The following is an 18,848-nucleotide window of genomic DNA, read 5'->3' on the forward strand; positions in this document are numbered from 1 at the left end:
AGTATTACTATTCTTCTTAGAAGGTTGTCGTTTTCTTCCGCTTGATATTGCTTCCATTAGATTATTTTAGTACCAACCAGTCACCGGTGTAAGTCAATCCTAATTCTAATGGCCGACGAAGTCTATGAAAATACATTGGCGCAAATGCGTTTTCATCTTCCTGTCGACCACTCAAAGTTTATCAAAACAAGAAGTCTCCTCAAACCCACAATTCATTTTCATTCTTCTTAATTTGTTCATCAATTAAATATTTGATCACCAAATCATGGGAAATTTGTGCTCAATCTCATTCTCAACAGAGGATTCAGTCTATCGTTGCTGGGATTGCATTGTTGGACAAGCAAGTTACACATGTAAGCTTGAAGATAATCTTAAAGCTCTGAAGAAGGAATTGGCGAAACTGAATGCGCGAAGGGATGACGTGAACCGGAGGGTAGATCTTGCTGAACAACAACATATGGAGCGGCTCAACGAAGTTCAACTCTGGCTTTCAAGCGTGCAGACTGTGGGAGCAGAAGCTGAGGAATTGATCGAAAATGGTCCTCAAGAAATTCAGAAATTATGTTCTGGTGGCTGCTTTTTCAAGAATTGTAAGTCTAGCTACAACTTTGGTAAACAAGTGACTATAAAACTTGCAGAAATAGTTGATCTACAGAAGCAAGGAGATTTTAAAATTGTAGCTGAGAATAAACTTGCAGCCCAAGTAGATCTAAAACCTACTGAGCCCACGGTGGGTTTGGAACCAACCTTGGTTAAAGTGTGGCGCTTACTTGAAGAAAAAGATGCGGGCATTGTTGGGTTGTATGGCTTGGGGGGAGTTGGTAAAACAACACTCTTGACCCAAATTAACAAGAAGTTAAGCAATAACCTGATCGGTTATGATGTTGTACTTTGGGTGGTGGTGTCTAAAGATCATACTATCCAAAAGGTTCAAGAAAAAATTGACGAAAAGGTTGGCCTTTCAAATGAGTTGTGGAAAAATAAAAGTTGTGATGAGAAAGTTACAGATATTTTCAGAATTTTGAGCAAGAAAAAGTTCGTTCTGCTCTTGGATGATGTGTGGGAGCGGGTGGATTTGATCAAAGTTGGAATACCTGTACCAAATAAGGATAATAGTTTTAAATTAATTTTTACAACTCGTTACTTAGAGGTATGTGGAGAAATGGGAGCTCGTGAGAAAATCAAAGTAGAGTGTTTAAGCACATATGAAGCTTGGAAATTGTTTGAAGAGAAGGTTGGAGAAGAAACCCTTGACAGCCATCCAGATATTCGAGGGTTAGCTAAACAAGTAGCTGCAACGTGTGGAGGACTACCTCTTGCACTGATCACAATTGGTCGAGCCATGGCTTGCAAGAAGATGCCCCAAGATTGGAAGTATGCAATTGAGGTCTTGGAAGAGTTTCCGCATAAATTAGCAAGAATGGATCAACAGATGTATTCTCTTTTAAAATTTAGTTACGATAGTTTGCCTAATGACACGATGAGATCTTGTCTATTATACTGTAGTTTGCATCCTGAAGATTTTGAGATTAACACTGATGGGCTAATAGATTATTGGTTTTGCGAGGGATTTTTGGGTGAATTTGACAACATAAGTAGAGCTCGAATGCAAGGGCACAACATTATCAATTCCCTTCTTAATGCTTGTTTATTAGAAAAAGGTACATATGCAGAATCTGTAATGATGCATGATGTAATCAGTGATATGGCTTTGTGGATAGCTCGAGTGTGTGAAGCAGTTGAGAAGAAATTTTTGGTACAAGCAGGGGTAAGATCAATTAAGGCACTTGATGTTGAAAATTGGAAAGGTGTAAGAATGTCATTGGCATATAGTGGAATTGAAGATATAAGAGGAACACCTATATGTCCTAATCTTCAAACTTTATTTCTCAACACTAATAAGTTGAGGGTGATTAGTGATGGTTTCTTCCAATTTATGCACAATCTGAGAGTTCTAACCTTGTCTACAAACTGGGAACTCTGTGAGTTGTCAGAGGAAATTTCAGAATTGGTTTCACTAGAGTGCCTTGATCTATCATATACAGGAATAAGAGAGTTGCCAATTAAGCTGAATAGGTTGTCAAAATTGAAATGTTTGAACTTGATGCAGGCAAATTTTCTCCAAAAAATCCCGTGACAATTGATATGTAAATTTTCAAAGTTGCAAATATTCAAAATGTCTACGACAAACAGTTATGATGATGCAGATGAAGACAATGTCCTGTATGGAGGTAACAAAAGACTAATAGAGGAATTGAAATGCTTGCAACATTTGAATGTGTTGTGTATAGAACTAAAAAGTGTTTTTGCTCTAGATTACCTTCTGAGCTTCCACAACTTACGAGGATGCACAGAAGAACTACACCTCACACGGTTGCAGGAGACAAAGGTGTTGAATGTTTTATTTTTAGCAAATATGGAGCGTTTAGAGTCCCTACATGTTGCAGGTTGTGATAGCATGGAAGAGATGGCAATAGGGAAGATAGATAAAGAATTAGGGGAAGGAAGAATGATAGAAACCTCCTCGCTCTTTCTCTTTAATAGTAATCCTCTTATCCCTTGCTTTCACACACGGAGCAAGGTTTACCTATTCAGCTGCCACAACTTGAGGAACGTGACATGGCTTATTCTTGCTCCAAATCTGACATGGCTTACTGTACTGTCTTGCTCGAGAATGGAAGAAATAATAAGTGAAGATGCAAATGTGGTTGAAATTCCGAATCTAAGCCCATTTGCTAAGCTAGAAGTGATTGTTTTGCAAGATTTATCAAAATTGAAGAGCATATATTGGGATGCCTTACCCTTCCCATGTTTGAGACACATCACAATAGTCAACTGCCCAAAACTGAAAAAGCTTCCACTCAACTTTGAAAGTGCAAAAGGGAATAAAATCAGCATTTTAGGAAATGAAGAATGGTGGAAAGAGGTTCAATGGAAGGATGAAGCCACCCGAGTTGCCTTTTTACCCTATTTTGTATGTGATGACTAGAGGGATGAAGCCTCGGATGATGGCATGATGCAGATTGGGAAGATGCTGGCCTTATTATAAAGCCTTAAAGGTGTGTGATATTTCAAAGGTTATTTCTAACACTATTCACAGTAAAGATGAATACTGAAATCTTCAAAATTTCTATTGACCAAATAATACTTGCATTTTTACTCTAGGAGTAGTCCTGGGACAATCAAGCATAGTCTCAAACTTCTTGAAAAAAAAAATGTTTAGAAACTAGGATTAATGACTTTTGCTTGATCTAGTTTGCATAAATGACATAGGAGAATGCTAGAATGCTCTTTAATTCTTAAAGTGACCCGATAATCTTTAATTCTTCATAATCTTCATTACATGTACAGCAAACACAACATATTTGGGAGCACCTGTAGAAGTACTAATAAATTTTCTGCACTGATGCATGTCTTCTTATTCTTTGGGCAGAAACTGGTGCATGGACAAGTCAATCAATTTGACCATAGCTACATGTATTTGGAAATCAATATTGGAAGAAAGGAGGATGCTGGAAAGAGCTAGAATGGGAGGATTTAGTGTCTCAAGACACTCTTACTCAATGGTCTAATATACTTCTAGAGTTACAAAAAACAATGAAGAATTCAAATGTAATAAATCACAAAGTATTGTTGCTTTTTCCGTTTCTCTTGTCAAGTTTAGTTTGTCTTGGACCTCTGAGATTGTAATTTGTATGTTCTGCTTTGTGTGGTTGTCTTGTTTTCATCATATCCCATGCTTGATTTGTTTGGTGAAAGTTCTATTTATATCTATTATTTGATAGTTCTCAACTAAAGTGAAACAAGATTAGACCTGTTTTCTTGTACATCACTGCTTGCTGCATTTTAGTTCTTGTCGTCAGGTTTGTCATCTAAACTTTATGTTGCTTAAAAATTTAACAGGACCCTTTGTTTTTCCTTTAAAAACTGTATATGGAGATATTGCTGGTATGTTGAAGGTCAGAAGTGGACAAATGATGAGGCTTGCATTTGAAATTTGGGGATAACAAATGGTGATAATGTTTTATCTTGTATGGAACTTGTGAATGTCTGAGTTCCTAGATGATGACATGAAAGTTCCTATATTTGGGATAACAAATTGCCTTTTATTCTTCTTCTTGAGTTCCATCTGAAGATCAATAGCCTGCATTAATAATTTCTATTTCCAACAGTTGAAGCTACAGTTGTCTAATGTTTGTTTTGTGGTGCATGCGGCTTTGTCTGTCAACCATTCACCTTTGAAATTGTCACATGGCTGTTCCCTACTTCTATGGTACTCAGTCTGGAATTTGGTCTCTTGCTTGTTCCTTATCAAACCATCTCGATGGCATTGGAGTTCATCACTGATCAGCACTGGTTTAATGTAAATGCATTTCTAGTTGTTCTCTATCTCTATGGTAATGACAAAGATATTAGCCTTGGAAGTTGGCCTGGATTATTTTCCTGGAAAAAGTTACTTCTCCATGTAAATGACTGATTCTTCTACTTCCCATCCACCTCTCTGTTCCTTGCCGCCTTCTCTCTCTTTCCCTTCCCTCTTTTACTCTTTGAAGTCTAAGACAAAAAGATAGGGAAAGCAAACAACCTGTCATTGTAGAGTTTTGAATCAGTACAAAACCTTGGTCAATTATCAAAGTAACCAATTATTCCTTGCTTGAGCAAAGCTGGCTGAGCCAGCTTGATCCATGTGACAAGCCCAGAGATTTGAGTCCAAGAAGAACATAATTAAAAAAAAAAAGGGAAAATCTGGCATATGAATGTTACTGTTACCTCCACGTGTCTGTTTCTGAAGTCACTATGTAACAAGCGTGGCGCAAGTAGGTTCATCCTCCAAAAGATCCTGATGACGGGTCAAGCAGAGGATCCCAGCAGCACTAAATACTCGATATTTCCAGGTGTGACGAGTGACCAAACTCTCCTCGACCTCATCTCTCCTCGAGTCTTTCTCTTCAACTAAAACTCAACCTAGTCAAATTCTTTCTAAAATTTTAACTTTTCAGCTTGTTTAGTTTCAGGTTTTTGGAAGTTCGAGTTCGCTAGCGTGCCCGAACACCCCTTTGTCTTTCACTGGTAAGTGTTGCTCTCTATGTTTGTTTCCAGAGAAACTGTAGGAAAAAGGAAAGTGACTTTAGTCTTTGCTTCCCACTTTTAAACTTTTCATTGCCAGGACATGAAAATCAGACAAAGAATTTAAATTTTTGAAATGGGTTGTTCTCAAAATGAATTCTTTTTTGTGTTCTGTAAGTGTTTTTGATCGTGTGCATCATTCATCTAAACTGGAATCGGTATATGCTCGATTGTATATATGAGAGTGTTTTTATTGTTAATTTTTCTCTTGATTTTGTAGGCAGTAGTCGGTTTTGTTATGATGTAAGATTAAAAACTCGAATTTGAGATTTTATTTTTAATTTGATATGCTTGATTTATAGAATTGGTATTCTTCTGAGAGTTAAAAAAAGATAAAAATGGTTGAAGAAAAAGAAAATATTGTTTGTTTACTTTGCTATCAAAATGGTTTCATTTTTTGCTGATTAATCAGCTGCCTTTTACTTTGCTGGTACTAACTTCTAGTTTGAGGAATCATAATTTTTAAGAAATGGTTATGAAGAAGAGGGGCGGTTTCTTTGGTTTTTATTGCTAGTGAATCTTCAAATTTTTTTATTATCAACTTGGTTTGTGGCATCAAATTTGGTAAAATAGGTCCAAGCTCCTAAAATGCTTGGTAATGGAATTAAGTTGTTAACCTTTTTTTTTTTTGGGTACATATGTTCTTAACCATTTGGTAAAGCATTCATTCTTCATTTAATTGTATTCTAGATGGGCCAGGGAGGAAAAAGCCTTATGTATTAGTGTTTTCATTATGTATTTGATACATTCTGCTTAATATTAAAATATCTGTTTTTATTTTTTTTCCTATATAGGAGGAATGGCTGAACAGATTAAAGCATCTAAGCAGGTTCCTTCCTTTGAGTATGAGCTTTTTGAAGGAGATCCTGACCACCTTAGGACTGTTGTGGCTACACCTACTCAGACCAAACACTGGATTAATCCTGCCTCGTTGAAACTTAAGCATAGGATAGGGCGAGGCCCTTTTGGTGATGTTTGGCTGGCTACTCATCATCAGTCAGCTGATGAATTTGACGAGTACCATGAAGTTACGGTTAAGATGTTGCATCCATTGAAGGAGGAGCATATGCAAAAGTTTGTTGATAAGTTTGAGGAGTTATTCTTGAAGTGCCGAGAGCTCCAAGGTGTTTGCTGGTTGCATGGTGTCTCTATTGTAAATGGAAAGGTGACTCTTTCAGCATTAATTTTTCAATGTCCTTTTCATACTAGTATACTTTGGTGCCCTCATGATTCAAATCACAAAAGTGATGCTAGACTTAAATTTTCCTAAAGGTTTGTAACTAAATAACATGGTTGGGTCCAGTCTTTCACACAGCTCATAAAATGAGTTTGGTTTTGAAATAATTTTGCAGATCTGCATTGCAATGAAATTTTACGAAGGATCTGTGGGTGATCAAATGGCTCGGTCAAAAGGAGGCAAGCTTTCCTTGCCTGATGTTTTAAGGTGATATGTTGTTATATATTTCTTCTTTGTGAAGCACATTGTGCTTTTAGTTGACCTGTGAAATCCTTAGAGTGGCTAATATTTACAGGTATGGGATCCAATTAGCAAGAGGTCTTCTTGGGTTGCACTCAATGGGGTTGTTGGTGCTCAACCTGAAGCCTTCCAACTTTCTTCTAAACGAACAGAATCAACTATTTCTGGGGGATTTTGGGATCCCATATCTACTTCTTGGGATTCCATTGTCTGACTCTGATATGGTTCTTAGGCTTGGAACCCCTAATTACATGTCTCCAGAACAGTGGGAACCTGAGGTAAGAGGTCCTTTGTCCTTGGAGACTGACATTTGGGGATTTGGGTGTAGCATGGTGGAGATGTTGACTGGTGTTCAGCCATGGTTTGGGAAATCAATTGAAGAAATATATCATTCGGTTGTGATTAAGAAAGAAAAACCACACATCCCAAGTGGCTTGCCTCCAGCAATTGAGAATGTTATCAGTGGTTGCTTTGAGTATGATCTCAGAAATAGACCATTAGTTTCAGATATTTTACTCGCATTTGAAAGGTATTTGCTTTTTCCTTTCTTTCAACACTTGGTATTTTATTGAAGAAACAATTTTATAGCCGGTACTTGGTTATATTTTCATGATAATGAGATGTTTAACGAATATGTTTACTCTCTTCCTCAACTTTGGGCACTAGGCGATGTGATCTTTATAGAATTATAGATATAGAAGAGAAAACACCACTATTCTTTCATTTCATTAGATACAGGTTACAATCCCTGTAAGGGGTTGATGTTGAATAATTATATGTTCCTTATGAAGTTCTTGCTAGTTTTAGCATTTAGAACTATAGTCCCGTGAACTATCATAGCTATGGCAAATGATTAGCAAAATATCTCTCCACATCCCAATCTCACTTACATCTCTGATCTTCAATTTCCCTGTCTCACTGCCTGCTTCGACATTTGAGGTTTTTGATTCATGAATGCAAGAAATAGTAGCTCCAACATTGTGTCAAGTTTTCTGCATTTTAAGGAGAAAAATTTTGTAGGTATTGCCATATTTTTGCCTTTGCCAGTACTGAGTTTGTGAGTGTCCCAATTTGAAAGGGATTGATATGCTCTGTTTGTTTTGAAGATGTAGCTGCTAGTGTAATGCATGAATTTGGCCTGAACTTCTCAGCTAATGTTATATGTGACATACTAGGTTGAGCTGAACTGCATATATTTCTTGTTGTAATTGTGATCAGCATAAATTTTTGTGATAGTCAATTGAATACAGTTCTAATCACTGTTAAAAGTGGTTATATGATTATAGCTGTTAAATGGTTTCCATGTGTTCATTGTATATACATTAGTACCAAAGTATTCATCTTGCTATTGTGTTGTTTACTAGAGTTCATGAAAATATTATTATAGCAATTGGAAATAAGATATTTTGGTAAAATCTGCTCTGAAAATGCTTAAGAGCTTGGAGCATTCCACTGCAGTGTCTATGCTTTGATTTAAGGACAAATCTAAGTCAAATAAGAAACAGGATCTAATAATTTTTTAGTCTCTTTCCTTTTTACTCCTTTTCCTCTGGGTTGCACTCTGATAATTTGGAACTGAACTTGCAGCTCACAAACTGCTGTTAACAGTGATGGAGGATGGATTGGCCTTGGAAGCCGACCAATCAAAGAAAAATCTGTTGTCTCTGGTTACACCACATGGTATCTCTCCAAGGATCGTCTTCAAGTTGGTGACGTGGTTCGCTCAAGAAGCCCTCCAAATGTTCGCAAACCTCAAACCATGGATATTCGTGAAGGAACTGTTGTTGGTTTAGATAATGATGCTGATAAGAATGGCTTTGTTCTAGTGAAAGTTCCTGGAATGCACAACCCTCTGAGAGTACAGGAGTCTACACTTGAGAGAGTCACAAATGGTTTAGCAGTGGGGGACTGGGTGTGCTTGAAAGAGGAAAACAACAGCCACTCCCCTGTGGGAATACTACATTTAGTACAGCGTGATGGAACTGTGGCAGTTGGATTTATAGGATTAGAGACCCTTTGGATAGGGAAGTCTTCCCAGCTTCAAATGGCTAAAGCTTATTATTTGGGGCAATTTGTGAGGCTTAAGGCAAATGTGTTTACTCCTCGGTTTGAATGGCCACGGAAGAGGGGAGGAGCATGGGCCACTGGGAGAATTTCAGAAGTTCTTCCAAATGGGTGTCTTGTTGTAGAGTTTCCAGGTAGATTTGTTCTTGGAAATGAACCCAACAGATTTTTAGCAGATCCTGCTGAAGTAGAATCAGTGTCTTTTGATACTTGTCCTGGTGTGGTGGAGAAATATCAACACGTTGAGGATTTTCATTGGGCTGTCAGGCCGCTAGCAATTGCCTTTGCCCTATTTACAGCCATGAAGCTCACTATGTCTGTTGGATGCAGTGTAAGTGCAAGAGTGAAGAAATGCCGGCGAAATGGTCATGATGGCCATGCTGGCAGTAAATCAGGTTGGAGACAGAGAATCTTCAGAGATGGAGTTACTACTGCTGGTTCCACAAGGTAATTCTACTATTATTAGATGAGTTTGCTGGAACCTACAGCTAAGGAGATAAGGTTAATCAGGAAACAACTTCTCTGACCTTTGAAAGGTGATAGTTTCAGCTCACTTACTGTCAGTAACTAATGTTGATGAAGCAAAGCATAAATAAAGCTGTCAATAACTTGTAGTCAAAGGTGTAAATATATGTACAGAGTATGTTCAGAATTGGGTTAACATTTGTTCCTTTTTATATATGAGCATTGTCCATGCCCATTCTGGTTTGACATTTTCTGGTTCATTTATTCTTTATCTGCTGGATTTGTGCTTCGGCTGGTCCCAGGAATAGCTCAGTTTTTTGAAAACTATCGAACACCAGTTGCTTAGTATTCCAGGTGGAACCAGAAGCAACGTGAGAGACAATTGTCTGATTATGGATTTAAAATTGCAAATCGAACCTACATGCTGGGAAGGTTCACTGCAACAATTATTGCCCTGATGAGAGATCTAACCTATATTCATACAGGGTTTCATCCATAAAATGGATCTGTTTCATAATACAAGAAAACCACTTCCCTGTCGTCCTGTCTTAAGTGCTTGTTGACTGATCTTTGTGGGGGGAAGTGTTTGAGGTGTACGGGTTGAGAATATGTACAGGGTTTACATTTTGCTGCTGAAGTCCTTGTTGGCTGTTGCTTCAAGTATATAACTTGCTTGAAGTGTAGCAACTTGCAGATATTAGTGTTGTCGTCAATTTTTTGACCAAAGAAAGAAAACCCATCACGCTTTTCATAAGAAAAAGTTTCAGAAAAAGATTAACAAAAAAGGTTATGAACATATTTTATATGGCTTGATGCAGCAAAGGACATATTATTGTAACTCGTCAGCCATTGGAGCTGTCAGCAACAAACACAAAGTGACAAACTTACAATTTCTATTGCTTTTCGTGGCATTATAAAAGGATAGAAAGAGGGCATCTTGTTGGTTGGATATTTTTCTAGACTTGAATGATCAGGTTAGATTCCTTTCATTCGTCCACAAAGAGAAAACTAAAGTGATGGGTGGAAAACTCCAAGCGTGAAATATGGACTTTTGTTGCAACTCTATGGTTCACTTATAGTTTGGGTCGGCCATGTTTCTAAAGCTGTGATTGACTGCTCTGTTATAAAGGAAAATACTGAACGGTAATTTGCAGATTAGAGTCCAAAATAGTTGAATAAAATAGATGAAGAGGACACGTTGGAGTTGGTCTTATTGTCTTGCCCCACTAGAAACCGCAGTCCATTCCTAATGGACATGTATTACAATAAAAGCTCCCATAGAAATTCATGGCATTGATGATTGTTGAAAGTAGATTTTCAAAGAGGTCAGAACCTAGTCACAGATGTCTTCCCCTTGGGAGCTTCGCTTTCCATATCAGTTACTTCATTAACATCTCTAATATTGTCCTGTATCAGACAGGGAGGCTATATATAGAGATGGATTATATTTTGTAATATCTGCACTTTCCCAGAGCTGAGGGAGATCAAGTGAGATTCAGGAATCAGGGTAAGTTGTTTCTCCCTTGACGGTGTGCTATGATTATCTGCTATTAATCTCCCTTTGGACTCATTTGGCCTTCTGCTATGTTTAGCAGCAAACAGACAAGAAGGGACAAGCTCCAATGGCACATTCATTACCATCAAGTCGTTTTTCAGCTTTTTTTTGTTGTATTCTTCTACTGTTGCTGATCAGCTCTGCTACTGTGAGTGGGGCTCGACTAGGGAATGCCAGGCTAACAGATTCTTCTAGTATCAGAAGGATACTTTTAAACAATGGCCTTGGTCTAACTCCACAAATGGGGTATGACTACAATCCTTCTGATCTTTTTTCTTTTCATCTACCTATTTTGTTTGGAAAAAAACCATTGCAATGAATCAAAATACAGTACAGGCCTTGAGTACATAGTTGGCCTAGTTTTTTTTTTGACCAATCTCTTATGTATTTTCATCAGTCAACCTTTGCCTTTAAGCTTCTTTGTCTAATGACCAGTTGGAATAGTTGGAACCGTTTTCATTGCAATATCAACGAGACATTGATCAAGGAAACTGGTAATTCTACAAAAGAAAGAAAACCCATGAATTTGTTGATCATTATGGCAAAAGAAATTGATCAATATGTGTACTTTATGTCACAGCGGATGCAATGGTGTCAAGTGGTCTTGCTGCTTTAGGATACACCTATATCAATTTAGGTAACAGTAGTTATTGATTAATTTCATAGCTTACTATTTGTCTTTTGCATTATTATATCATTCTCATGTAGTTATACGATTTCTGTTGTATTAGATGACTGTTGGGGTGAACTCAACAGAGATACTCAGGTAATAATTTCCCTTCTTTTCTTGTATATTGGAACAACTTATGATATCACGATGAGAATTGCCACTAATTTATTATGTTTGTGTACTGCTCTCTCCACATTGCACTCATTATTCATTATGTTTGTGTACTGCTCTCTCCTCATTGCACTCATTATTCCATGGTATCTATAGAATTAACAAGGTTTCATAGGTTACCAGCAAAAGTATTCCACATCTGGATCTCCATAATGTCATATGCATACTCTTGAAGTTTGGAGAACATGCACCCTAACATCCACACAAGATGCATTTCAATTACTTTGTTCACTATAAATACCTCAGTGGGCATCCTTATGTTTACCTTTATATTCATGGGTTCCAAGAGAAAGAAAGTGAGTGCTGTAAACAAAAAGTGTTACTTGATAATGAAGTGAAAATCCATGTTGTTTCCGGCAGGGGAATTTGGTTCCTAAAGCATCAACATTTCCTTCAGGCATTAAGGCTCTGGCAGATTATGTACATAGCAAAGGGCTTAAGCTTGGAATTTATGCAGATGCAGGGTATTGAATTGATTCTTTGTGGCTCAAAATAATTGACTTTCAAACAAAATGGTATTTAATGAAACCTCATCTCTCTTGATGACCAAAATTTTGGGTACATTGTTGATTTTTTAAGGACTCAAACTTGTAGCAAGACCATGCCCGGGTCCCTAGGATACGAAGAACAAGATGCAAAAACGTTTGCTTCATGGGTATGCTTCCCTTATGTTGTTTTTCTGTATATTCATCCTTTAACTGCCATTTGTTTTCATATCATCTAAGAAAGTTGCTTATTTTGTCTAGGGGGTTGATTACCTGAAATATGACAATTGTGCAAATACTGGCATAAGCCCAAAGGAAAGGTAATTTAACCGCTTTCATAGTTCTGCGAGAATGCTCTGGTATGTAGCATAGGTTGGAAAGTGGCAGCTTCTCTAGTTGTGCCAGTGAGTGGTGATTTCTCTTTTTCTGTCTAAGCTGTTAGGATTCTTTTGTGGAGCAGGTATCCGAAGATGAGCAAAGCTTTACTAAGTTCAGGGAGGACCATGTTTTTCTCGTTATGTGAATGGTAAAATAACTTTCTTCACAAACAAGGGACAAACATTTCCTCTGAACAACAAATGTAGAACTGCTGCTGGAAATATTCACAGAAATTTAACATATGTAGGGGAAATGAAGATCCAGCAACTTGGGCACCAAGCATTGGGAATAGTTGGAGAACAACTGGAGATATTAAAGATAACTGGGATAGGTAAAGAGGAATACTGCTTTGTGCTTTACTAGATTGCAATGTTAAGGATAGTACTATATGCACTGTTAAATTTCAATCTCACACGTTACTCCATTTCCAGCCATCTATTCTGTAGTCTGTAGAATATGCCTGTGTTAGATACTCAAACCATGCTTACCATTTTGAGGAACTAACAGTAATCTTGTGGCCTAGAATGACATCCATTGCAGATCAAAATGACAAATGGGCATCTTATGCTCAACCTGGCAGTTGGAATGGTAGGATACCAGAATTTCTTTCACAGCAAAAGTATTTTTCTATACTTAATGAATATGGATACATTGGAGGAAGGTGGGGGAGGAGGAGGAGGAGGATGAAAGTAGCAGAATTGGTTTTATGTGCAAACTACTTCATCTCGTAATATATGAAATTGTACTTTCTGACTTGCCCCTAAAACAATTGTTGTACATCAGATCCAGACATGCTTGAGGTAGGAAATGGTGGCATGACAACAGAAGAATATCGCAGTCATTTTAGCATATGGTCATTAGCTAAAGTATGATCCGGACTTAGTTATTCATGCACAAATCAGATAAACTTTTCTTCCTATGTGATTTCTGATACTATGACGATTCCTTTTTCATCCTTTTCCGTATGCAGGCTCCTCTATTGATTGGCTGTGATATTCGGTCAATGGATAATGTCACCTTTGAACTGCTAAGCAATAAGGAGGTTATTGCAGTCAATCAAGGTAAAGTCATATGAATTACTTAGAAATGTCCATGCAGCTGAACTAGCTTAATCTAAACTCCAGAGTGGGGAAGTAAAAATCCTTTTCACACCCACTGGCGCAGTTCCCATGTATCAGAACTCAAACATACAAATTGAGGTTACAGTCTTGTATATAGTGAATTATGTGAGTGGCACAGATTGAAGTTTTTGTAACAGAAGTTTTTCCATTGAGCAGATAAACTTGGAGTTCAGGGGAAAAAGGTGAAAAAAGATGGGGATCTTGAGGTAAATATGATCAATGGTACATTCATGCTTACTCCTTTTAGCCTATCTTCACATTTACAATCTAAATACCTATGATAAATGTAGGTATGGGCTGGCCCCTTGACTGATAACAGGGTGGCTGTAGTCTTATGGAACAGAGGATCTTCCTCTGCAAACATCACTGCTTACTGGTCTGATATAGGCCTTAAACCATCAACTGTTTGTGATGTTCAACATTTATGGGCGGTATGAGCCTCCTTTTAATGACATGATTGTCAATGTTTCATCCAATGTGATCTATATAAAGATTTCAATAAGTTTTATGCTTGAAAATGCAACAGCATTCAACGGAGTTATCAGTCCAAGATCAGCTCTCTGCTCAAGTGGATGCACATGCTTGCAGAATGTACACAATCACACCACAGTGAACAGTTCTTCCATGGAAAGAAAGTGGTTTTCCAGATGGAAAGGGTCTGATTGCAGGCATGCAGCAGCTAGCTGAGAATGCATTTGAACAAAGAAGTTAGCTTCAAGAAATTGAATAAAATTTTGCAATATTTGAAAATATTAAAGCAATGTCAGATAAAGAAGTGAAACCTCAATAACTTATATGCAAAGGGATAGTTCGCTGAGAATGCTACCAGTTTATGTCTAGTTGCTATAGAACATCCACCAGATACTCTCCATTCTCTTATTATTTTCAATTCATTTTTCTTCTTTCCCTTGTATTAAAAAAATGTTAAATAGAAATATATATATATATATATATATATATAAATTTTACGAACAAGAAAATCATTCTATTATTGACAAAACATATAAAAATTACTTTCTTTGTTCCAAATTAAATGTCGATTTTTAAATTGTTGCATCAAATTTAATTCATTTTCATTATAAGTTTCTATAATATTGTGTAAAATTATAATTTTAAAATATAGAATTTTAATAATAAATAAAATTATGATATAATTTTAAAAATTAAGTTTTTTAATATATCATGATATATTGACATATCTTAATTAAAAATAACGTAATTTTGATATAATATGATTTTCACTTTTTACGTCAGCATTTACGTAAATATAATAAGAGTCTTTGATCGATATTAATAGAACAATAAAAATTTACTTAAATTTTATTAAATAATTCAAGGGATTTTACACCACTATATCAAGAACCAACATGGTGAGCAAGTGACCTTTTTCTTCTTTATTTTCTTTAACGAAATCTCTGAGTTTCCTCGCCACATGGTTCAAGCGGGAGTCCAAGAAAGTTAAAACAAACATCGAAAAGTTGTGAAAGAAGAAGAGAAATGCAGGGAACAGCTTCAAAATCTCCGTTGTAAGCTTCTTCTACATGTATATCACATTCTTCTTTTGTCTTCTTTCTTTTAGCATTATATCATATTCACCATGCAAAACTTGAAAGCAATGGCATGATGAAAAAAGGAAAGCAAAATGTAGGGGGGGGCTTCAAACCAAGACTGAAACTATCCCGATTGCCAAGAAACTGAAGAAACCCAAGTTTTCTTTTCTGTTCTTTTAGAAGGAAAAACCATGTGCATGGAACCATCTCCTGCTTGCATGGCAAGAACTGGATGGAACTATATTCGATGCATTTGAACTTGGATTGATTTGTTTTTTGAGAAGGAAATGTTAAATACAGCTATTTGGTTGGTTTCTACTCCTTTTTACACCCATTTTCAAGATAACCAAAAAGGAAAGTTGAACAATTTTTCTTGTTTTTGCAGGAATTACTACGAGGAGAATGATGGTGGAGAACAAAAAGAAACAGGAACGAAACTCAAGGAAAAAGAAGTTGGTAACGAGATTGATGAGATAAGTGATCGGTTTCAGCGCACGAAGCGTGAAACAAGTAAAAGAGGTAAAAGAGGATGAATTTTCTCAGTTTCTCTCGGTTTGTTCCTTGGAAGATATAACTTTCAAGTGAAAGGATCTGCAGTACTCAAGATTTTCCTTCAGTTTCTGTCTTTTCCTTGTCAATATGAGATATCTTAATTCTGTGGAATATAAACTGAGGATACTATTTGTAGAGTTGAAGTAAAAGCTATGTTTCACCCTTTGTATTTTCAGTCTGCAAATTCTTAAGAAATTGGATAATTGAGGTAACTATCTGCTGGAAAGGGTCTTTATTATTGTTTTGAGGTCAGGAAAATGAGAAGAAAAAAATGAATTTACTTGCCATGAAACTGTCTCCATTTTGTAGAAGACCCAGATAGCTATCTATGTTTCACAAGTGATGTTGATATTGCTTGTTGGAAATTGATTTCGATACCCTATTATTCCAAATATGTAAGACCAGATTGTTCTGTTGATGCATTCTTTTATTATTTGGAGTCATAAGCAGAGGGAACTCCCCGCAAAGAAACTGAGCAGGTTCATAACGGTCGAAGTTATTGTATTAGTAATTTATACCAAAGATTAGCCATAGACATTTTTGGTAAACTTTGTATGCAAGCTCTGATAGTTGATGTGGTTATTTCATGAAGAGCTCTCCTGGGCAAAGCATGGTCTGTGGAGGCAAGAGCAGAAGAGCAGAGCAGCTAAGCTAGAGAAACAGCTCAAAGCACGAAGGGAACTTGAGGTGCTAATTGAGGAACAACTGAACAGGTTTCATGCGCATTACAACCATGCCATGGCCCCAAGTTATCTCGAGGATGTGTCACAACTCCTCATGCCACAATGTGTAGCTCCCCAAGAGCTGGCCATCATTTCCTGGCTTGGTGATTGGAGACCATCTGCCATTCTGGAACTCCTGCATGGCCTGGCTCTTTCATCTTTCTTATCAGACTCAATTGATATGGAACATGTCCTATCTCAGATTGTCCATGAGATACGTATTGAGGAGGCAGTAATTGATGAGGAAATGGCTGAGATTCAAGCTACATGTGTTCTCCACCTTCCCTTTGCCCCAGTGAAAAGCAGTAAGTCAGGTGGTTCTGCCTTGCCTGATATTCGAGTTGAGTTCAAGAAGATTGCTCGGGTTGTCACCAAGGCTCAAAAGCTCAGGTTCATTCCCTTTCTATTTAATTACGAATCTAAAAAATGTAACCTATTAATCACACCTAAAAATTTCAAATTTTGATAGTTAAATGTGCCATGAATAGAGAAATAACTACAAGGGTATGTCATCTAGTTTTGTTTTTGGTGGTTCCTTTGCTTGTTTGTTCTTGACCTTGTAGGCTTTTCTAGTTCAGATGCTCCTATTATCTCACAAGTTATGCATCCAGGGAGCTTAAATGAAAATGTGTGTGTTATAATTCTAGAAATGTATGTGTAATTGACTGCTATTTGAAAACTTGCACAACAGGTTCAAAGCATTAGAGCTGGTGGTGAAGAAGGTGCTGAACCAAACTGATGCAGCAAAGTTCCTGGTGACCTTATCAGGAATTCAAGATGCTATCCACCAGTTTGCAGAGCACCAGAGGTTGCGAAAGGGGCCAGTTACTCTGTCTGTCAAGCCTCCGGATGTAGTTGAGACTTCAAAGCAGCTAAAGATTCGCTTAGAAGACAGAATCAGTTTTTGGGAGAAGACTATCCTGAGCTCAGAACAAGAGAGGAGTGGCCAAGGAATTCAAGATGCTATCTACCAGTTCGAAAAGCAACAGGGGTTGCGAACGGGGCCAATTACTCTGTCTGTCAAGTCTCAGGATGTAGGTGAGACTTCAAAGCAGCCAAATATCCATTAGAAGACAGAAACGGCTTCTGGGGGAAGACTACCTGGGCTTAGAACAAGAGAGAAGTGGCCGTGAGCAATGAATGCCTTTGGAAACTGACTATGTTTAACATCACACTCTTTGTTGTATCTAAAGCAATATGGCATTATAGGTTCCGTTTGCTACAATTGTATAAAAATCTTCTTCTTTTTTTCTTGTCTTGGTTGGACAACATTGTCTTTCCTTAGAACATGTGAGGAATTTAATTACACATTTACACATACCAGGTTTCTAGTCATCCAGAAGAACTTTTATGCATATAGTCTGAGCGTTAAATCAACTTCCAGCACAAACTTGGTGTTGGGGAATTTGTCATCAGCTAATGATGACTGAACCAAATGTAAATTACCTCAGATGAAATCAAACTATTTTCATGTTCCCTATCCTCTTCAGAATTTATTCAAATGGGAAAACTTTTGGTCAAATTTGGCTGAATAAGATATTTGGAAGGTTTAGCAGAACAGCAACTCATAGAATTCCTAATTAATCCTCTCGGATCCTCTTGATGATCTTGCTATGCGAAATAAAAGGAAAGTTCACTGGAAAATTGTGCCCAAATTTTGTCTCTAAAGTAATTGTGAACATTATGTTCAATCTTTCATTGGTTGATTATAATCTATTGCCTCTAGTTTAAGGTTTAGCTTCCACAGTTGATCATACCACGCTCTAGATAAACATTGCAAAGTGCCCAACAAGAACTTCATATTTTTCATGCTTTGACGTCTTCTGCCACTACAATTTATCTGACACTGCAGTTGTCATAATTTTCCATGTATTGATGTCTTCTGCCACTATAGCTTATCTCACAAGGCAGCTGTCATGTGTCTATAGGTAAAATTCGCAAGAATAGGGAATCAAATCTCGGGACTTTTCACAAAGAATCATAATCCAGAGCAACCTGATCACTCCTAACATTTCTACACAAAGATGGTAAACGAATTTGTTCCTTTATTTACACATTTATCTTCTATAGCTTGTGGAAACAATAAGCTGTCAGAATCAGCAATCCAGTTCAAAAGGTTAAACCATGGCCCCAAAACATCCCTCAACTTTTGACCTTTAAAGATTGAAAAGACCTCCCTTTTTGTCAATGTGAAACTTCACAAAATGATTTTGTTTTAACAACCCAAAAGAGCCACGAGAAAATCATGGGAACCACTAAGAGAAACATGAAAAGTCCTAAAGAAAATCTTAATAGATACACGGTGCTTCTATATATATATATATATGGGAAAAATGGAAAGGTTTGCTAAAGCAACAAATCTCAACATATCAGGGGACATAATGATAGATAAGATCCATCTTAATCCACAAACCTGCAATAGTTTTTACAATGTTTAAGTCCAAAATTTTGAAACTAGGCCAAATGACCAATAACCTTTGCAGAGCATTGACATACCTGTTTTCTCAACTT

General features: G+C 37.1%; 3 protein-coding genes and 1 pseudogene across 7 annotated transcripts; all 4 read left to right on the forward strand.

The window, feature by feature from the left end:
* LOC18595300 (putative disease resistance protein At4g10780 pseudogene) lies at positions 1 to 3,730 on the forward strand (annotated as a pseudogene). Its single transcript, XR_016026915.1, has 2 exons — positions 1 to 3,059; positions 3,434 to 3,730. The product of XR_016026915.1 is annotated as a putative disease resistance protein At4g10780 pseudogene (transcript).
* Positions 3,731 to 4,886: 1,156 nt separating this feature from the next.
* On the forward strand, positions 4,887 to 9,381 carry LOC18595302 (protein KINASE OF THE OUTER CHLOROPLAST MEMBRANE 1-like). Its single transcript, XM_007023185.3, has 6 exons — positions 4,887 to 4,939; positions 5,010 to 5,070; positions 5,922 to 6,292; positions 6,480 to 6,571; positions 6,660 to 7,133; positions 8,192 to 9,381. The coding sequence occupies exons 3-6, from the start codon at positions 5,927 to 5,929 to the stop codon at positions 9,117 to 9,119; spliced, it is 1,860 nt and encodes a 619-aa protein (XP_007023247.3). The 5' UTR covers positions 4,887 to 4,939; positions 5,010 to 5,070; positions 5,922 to 5,926; the 3' UTR covers positions 9,120 to 9,381.
* A 143-nt stretch (positions 9,382 to 9,524) lies between these two features.
* Positions 9,525 to 14,384, forward strand: LOC18595303 (alpha-galactosidase 2-like). Of its 4 annotated transcripts, none has more exons than XM_088807170.1 (17): positions 9,525 to 10,458; positions 10,550 to 10,640; positions 10,726 to 10,934; positions 11,124 to 11,182; positions 11,269 to 11,325; positions 11,420 to 11,454; positions 11,890 to 11,993; positions 12,109 to 12,184; positions 12,276 to 12,334; positions 12,475 to 12,540; positions 12,640 to 12,723; positions 12,916 to 12,980; positions 13,176 to 13,258; positions 13,363 to 13,453; positions 13,670 to 13,719; positions 13,804 to 13,944; positions 14,040 to 14,384. In XM_088807170.1, exons 3-17 carry the CDS (start codon positions 10,756 to 10,758, stop codon positions 14,124 to 14,126), a joined length of 1,236 nt encoding a protein of 411 aa, XP_088663296.1. In that variant the 5' UTR covers positions 9,525 to 10,458; positions 10,550 to 10,640; positions 10,726 to 10,755; the 3' UTR covers positions 14,127 to 14,384. The 4 variants fall into 4 exon arrangements, with proteins under 4 accessions (XP_088663296.1, XP_088663295.1, XP_088663297.1 ...); XM_088807169.1 differs by having other exon boundaries at positions 10,729 to 10,934; XM_088807171.1 differs by lacking the exon at positions 12,475 to 12,540 and having other exon boundaries at positions 9,525 to 10,640; positions 10,729 to 10,934.
* A 525-nt stretch (positions 14,385 to 14,909) lies between these two features.
* Positions 14,910 to 17,653, forward strand: LOC18595304 (seed dormancy control protein). The gene is made up of 4 exons (XM_007023191.3): positions 14,910 to 15,039; positions 15,449 to 15,582; positions 16,208 to 16,727; positions 17,029 to 17,653. Exons 1-4 carry the CDS (start codon positions 15,011 to 15,013, stop codon positions 17,405 to 17,407), a joined length of 1,062 nt encoding a protein of 353 aa, XP_007023253.1. The 5' UTR covers positions 14,910 to 15,010; the 3' UTR covers positions 17,408 to 17,653.
* The last annotated feature ends 1,195 nt before the right edge of the window (positions 17,654 to 18,848 follow it).

Source organism: Theobroma cacao, chromosome 6, assembly GCF_053813885.1.
Source record: "Theobroma cacao isolate CCN51 chromosome 6, ASM5381388v1, whole genome shotgun sequence".
NCBI classification, from domain to species: domain Eukaryota; kingdom Viridiplantae; phylum Streptophyta; class Magnoliopsida; order Malvales; family Malvaceae; genus Theobroma; species Theobroma cacao.

Bases quoted from the DNA above. Each gene is read 5' to 3' on its own strand.
- LOC18595302 (XM_007023185.3), top strand. From the start codon at position 5,927: ATGGCTGAACAGATTAAAGCATCTAAGCAGGTTCCTTCCTTTGAGTAT. The intron at 6,293-6,479 runs GTGACTCTTTCA...ATAATTTTGCAG, and splicing joins TCTCTATTGTAAATGGAAAG to ATCTGCATTGCAATGAAATT. The intron at 6,572-6,659 runs GTGATATGTTGT...TAATATTTACAG, and splicing joins TCCTTGCCTGATGTTTTAAG to GTATGGGATCCAATTAGCAA.
- LOC18595303 (XM_088807170.1), top strand. From the start codon at position 10,756: ATGGCACATTCATTACCATCAAGTCGTTTTTCAGCTTTTTTTTGTTGT. The intron at 11,455-11,889 runs GTAATAATTTCC...TGTTTCCGGCAG, and splicing joins AACTCAACAGAGATACTCAG to GGGAATTTGGTTCCTAAAGC. The intron at 13,720-13,803 runs GTAAATATGATC...TGATAAATGTAG, and splicing joins AAAAAGATGGGGATCTTGAG to GTATGGGCTGGCCCCTTGAC.
- LOC18595304 (XM_007023191.3), top strand. From the start codon at position 15,011: ATGCAGGGAACAGCTTCAAAATCTCCGTT. The intron at 15,040-15,448 runs GTAAGCTTCTTC...TTGTTTTTGCAG, and splicing joins ACAGCTTCAAAATCTCCGTT to GAATTACTACGAGGAGAATG. The intron at 16,728-17,028 runs GTTCATTCCCTT...CTTGCACAACAG, and splicing joins ACCAAGGCTCAAAAGCTCAG to GTTCAAAGCATTAGAGCTGG.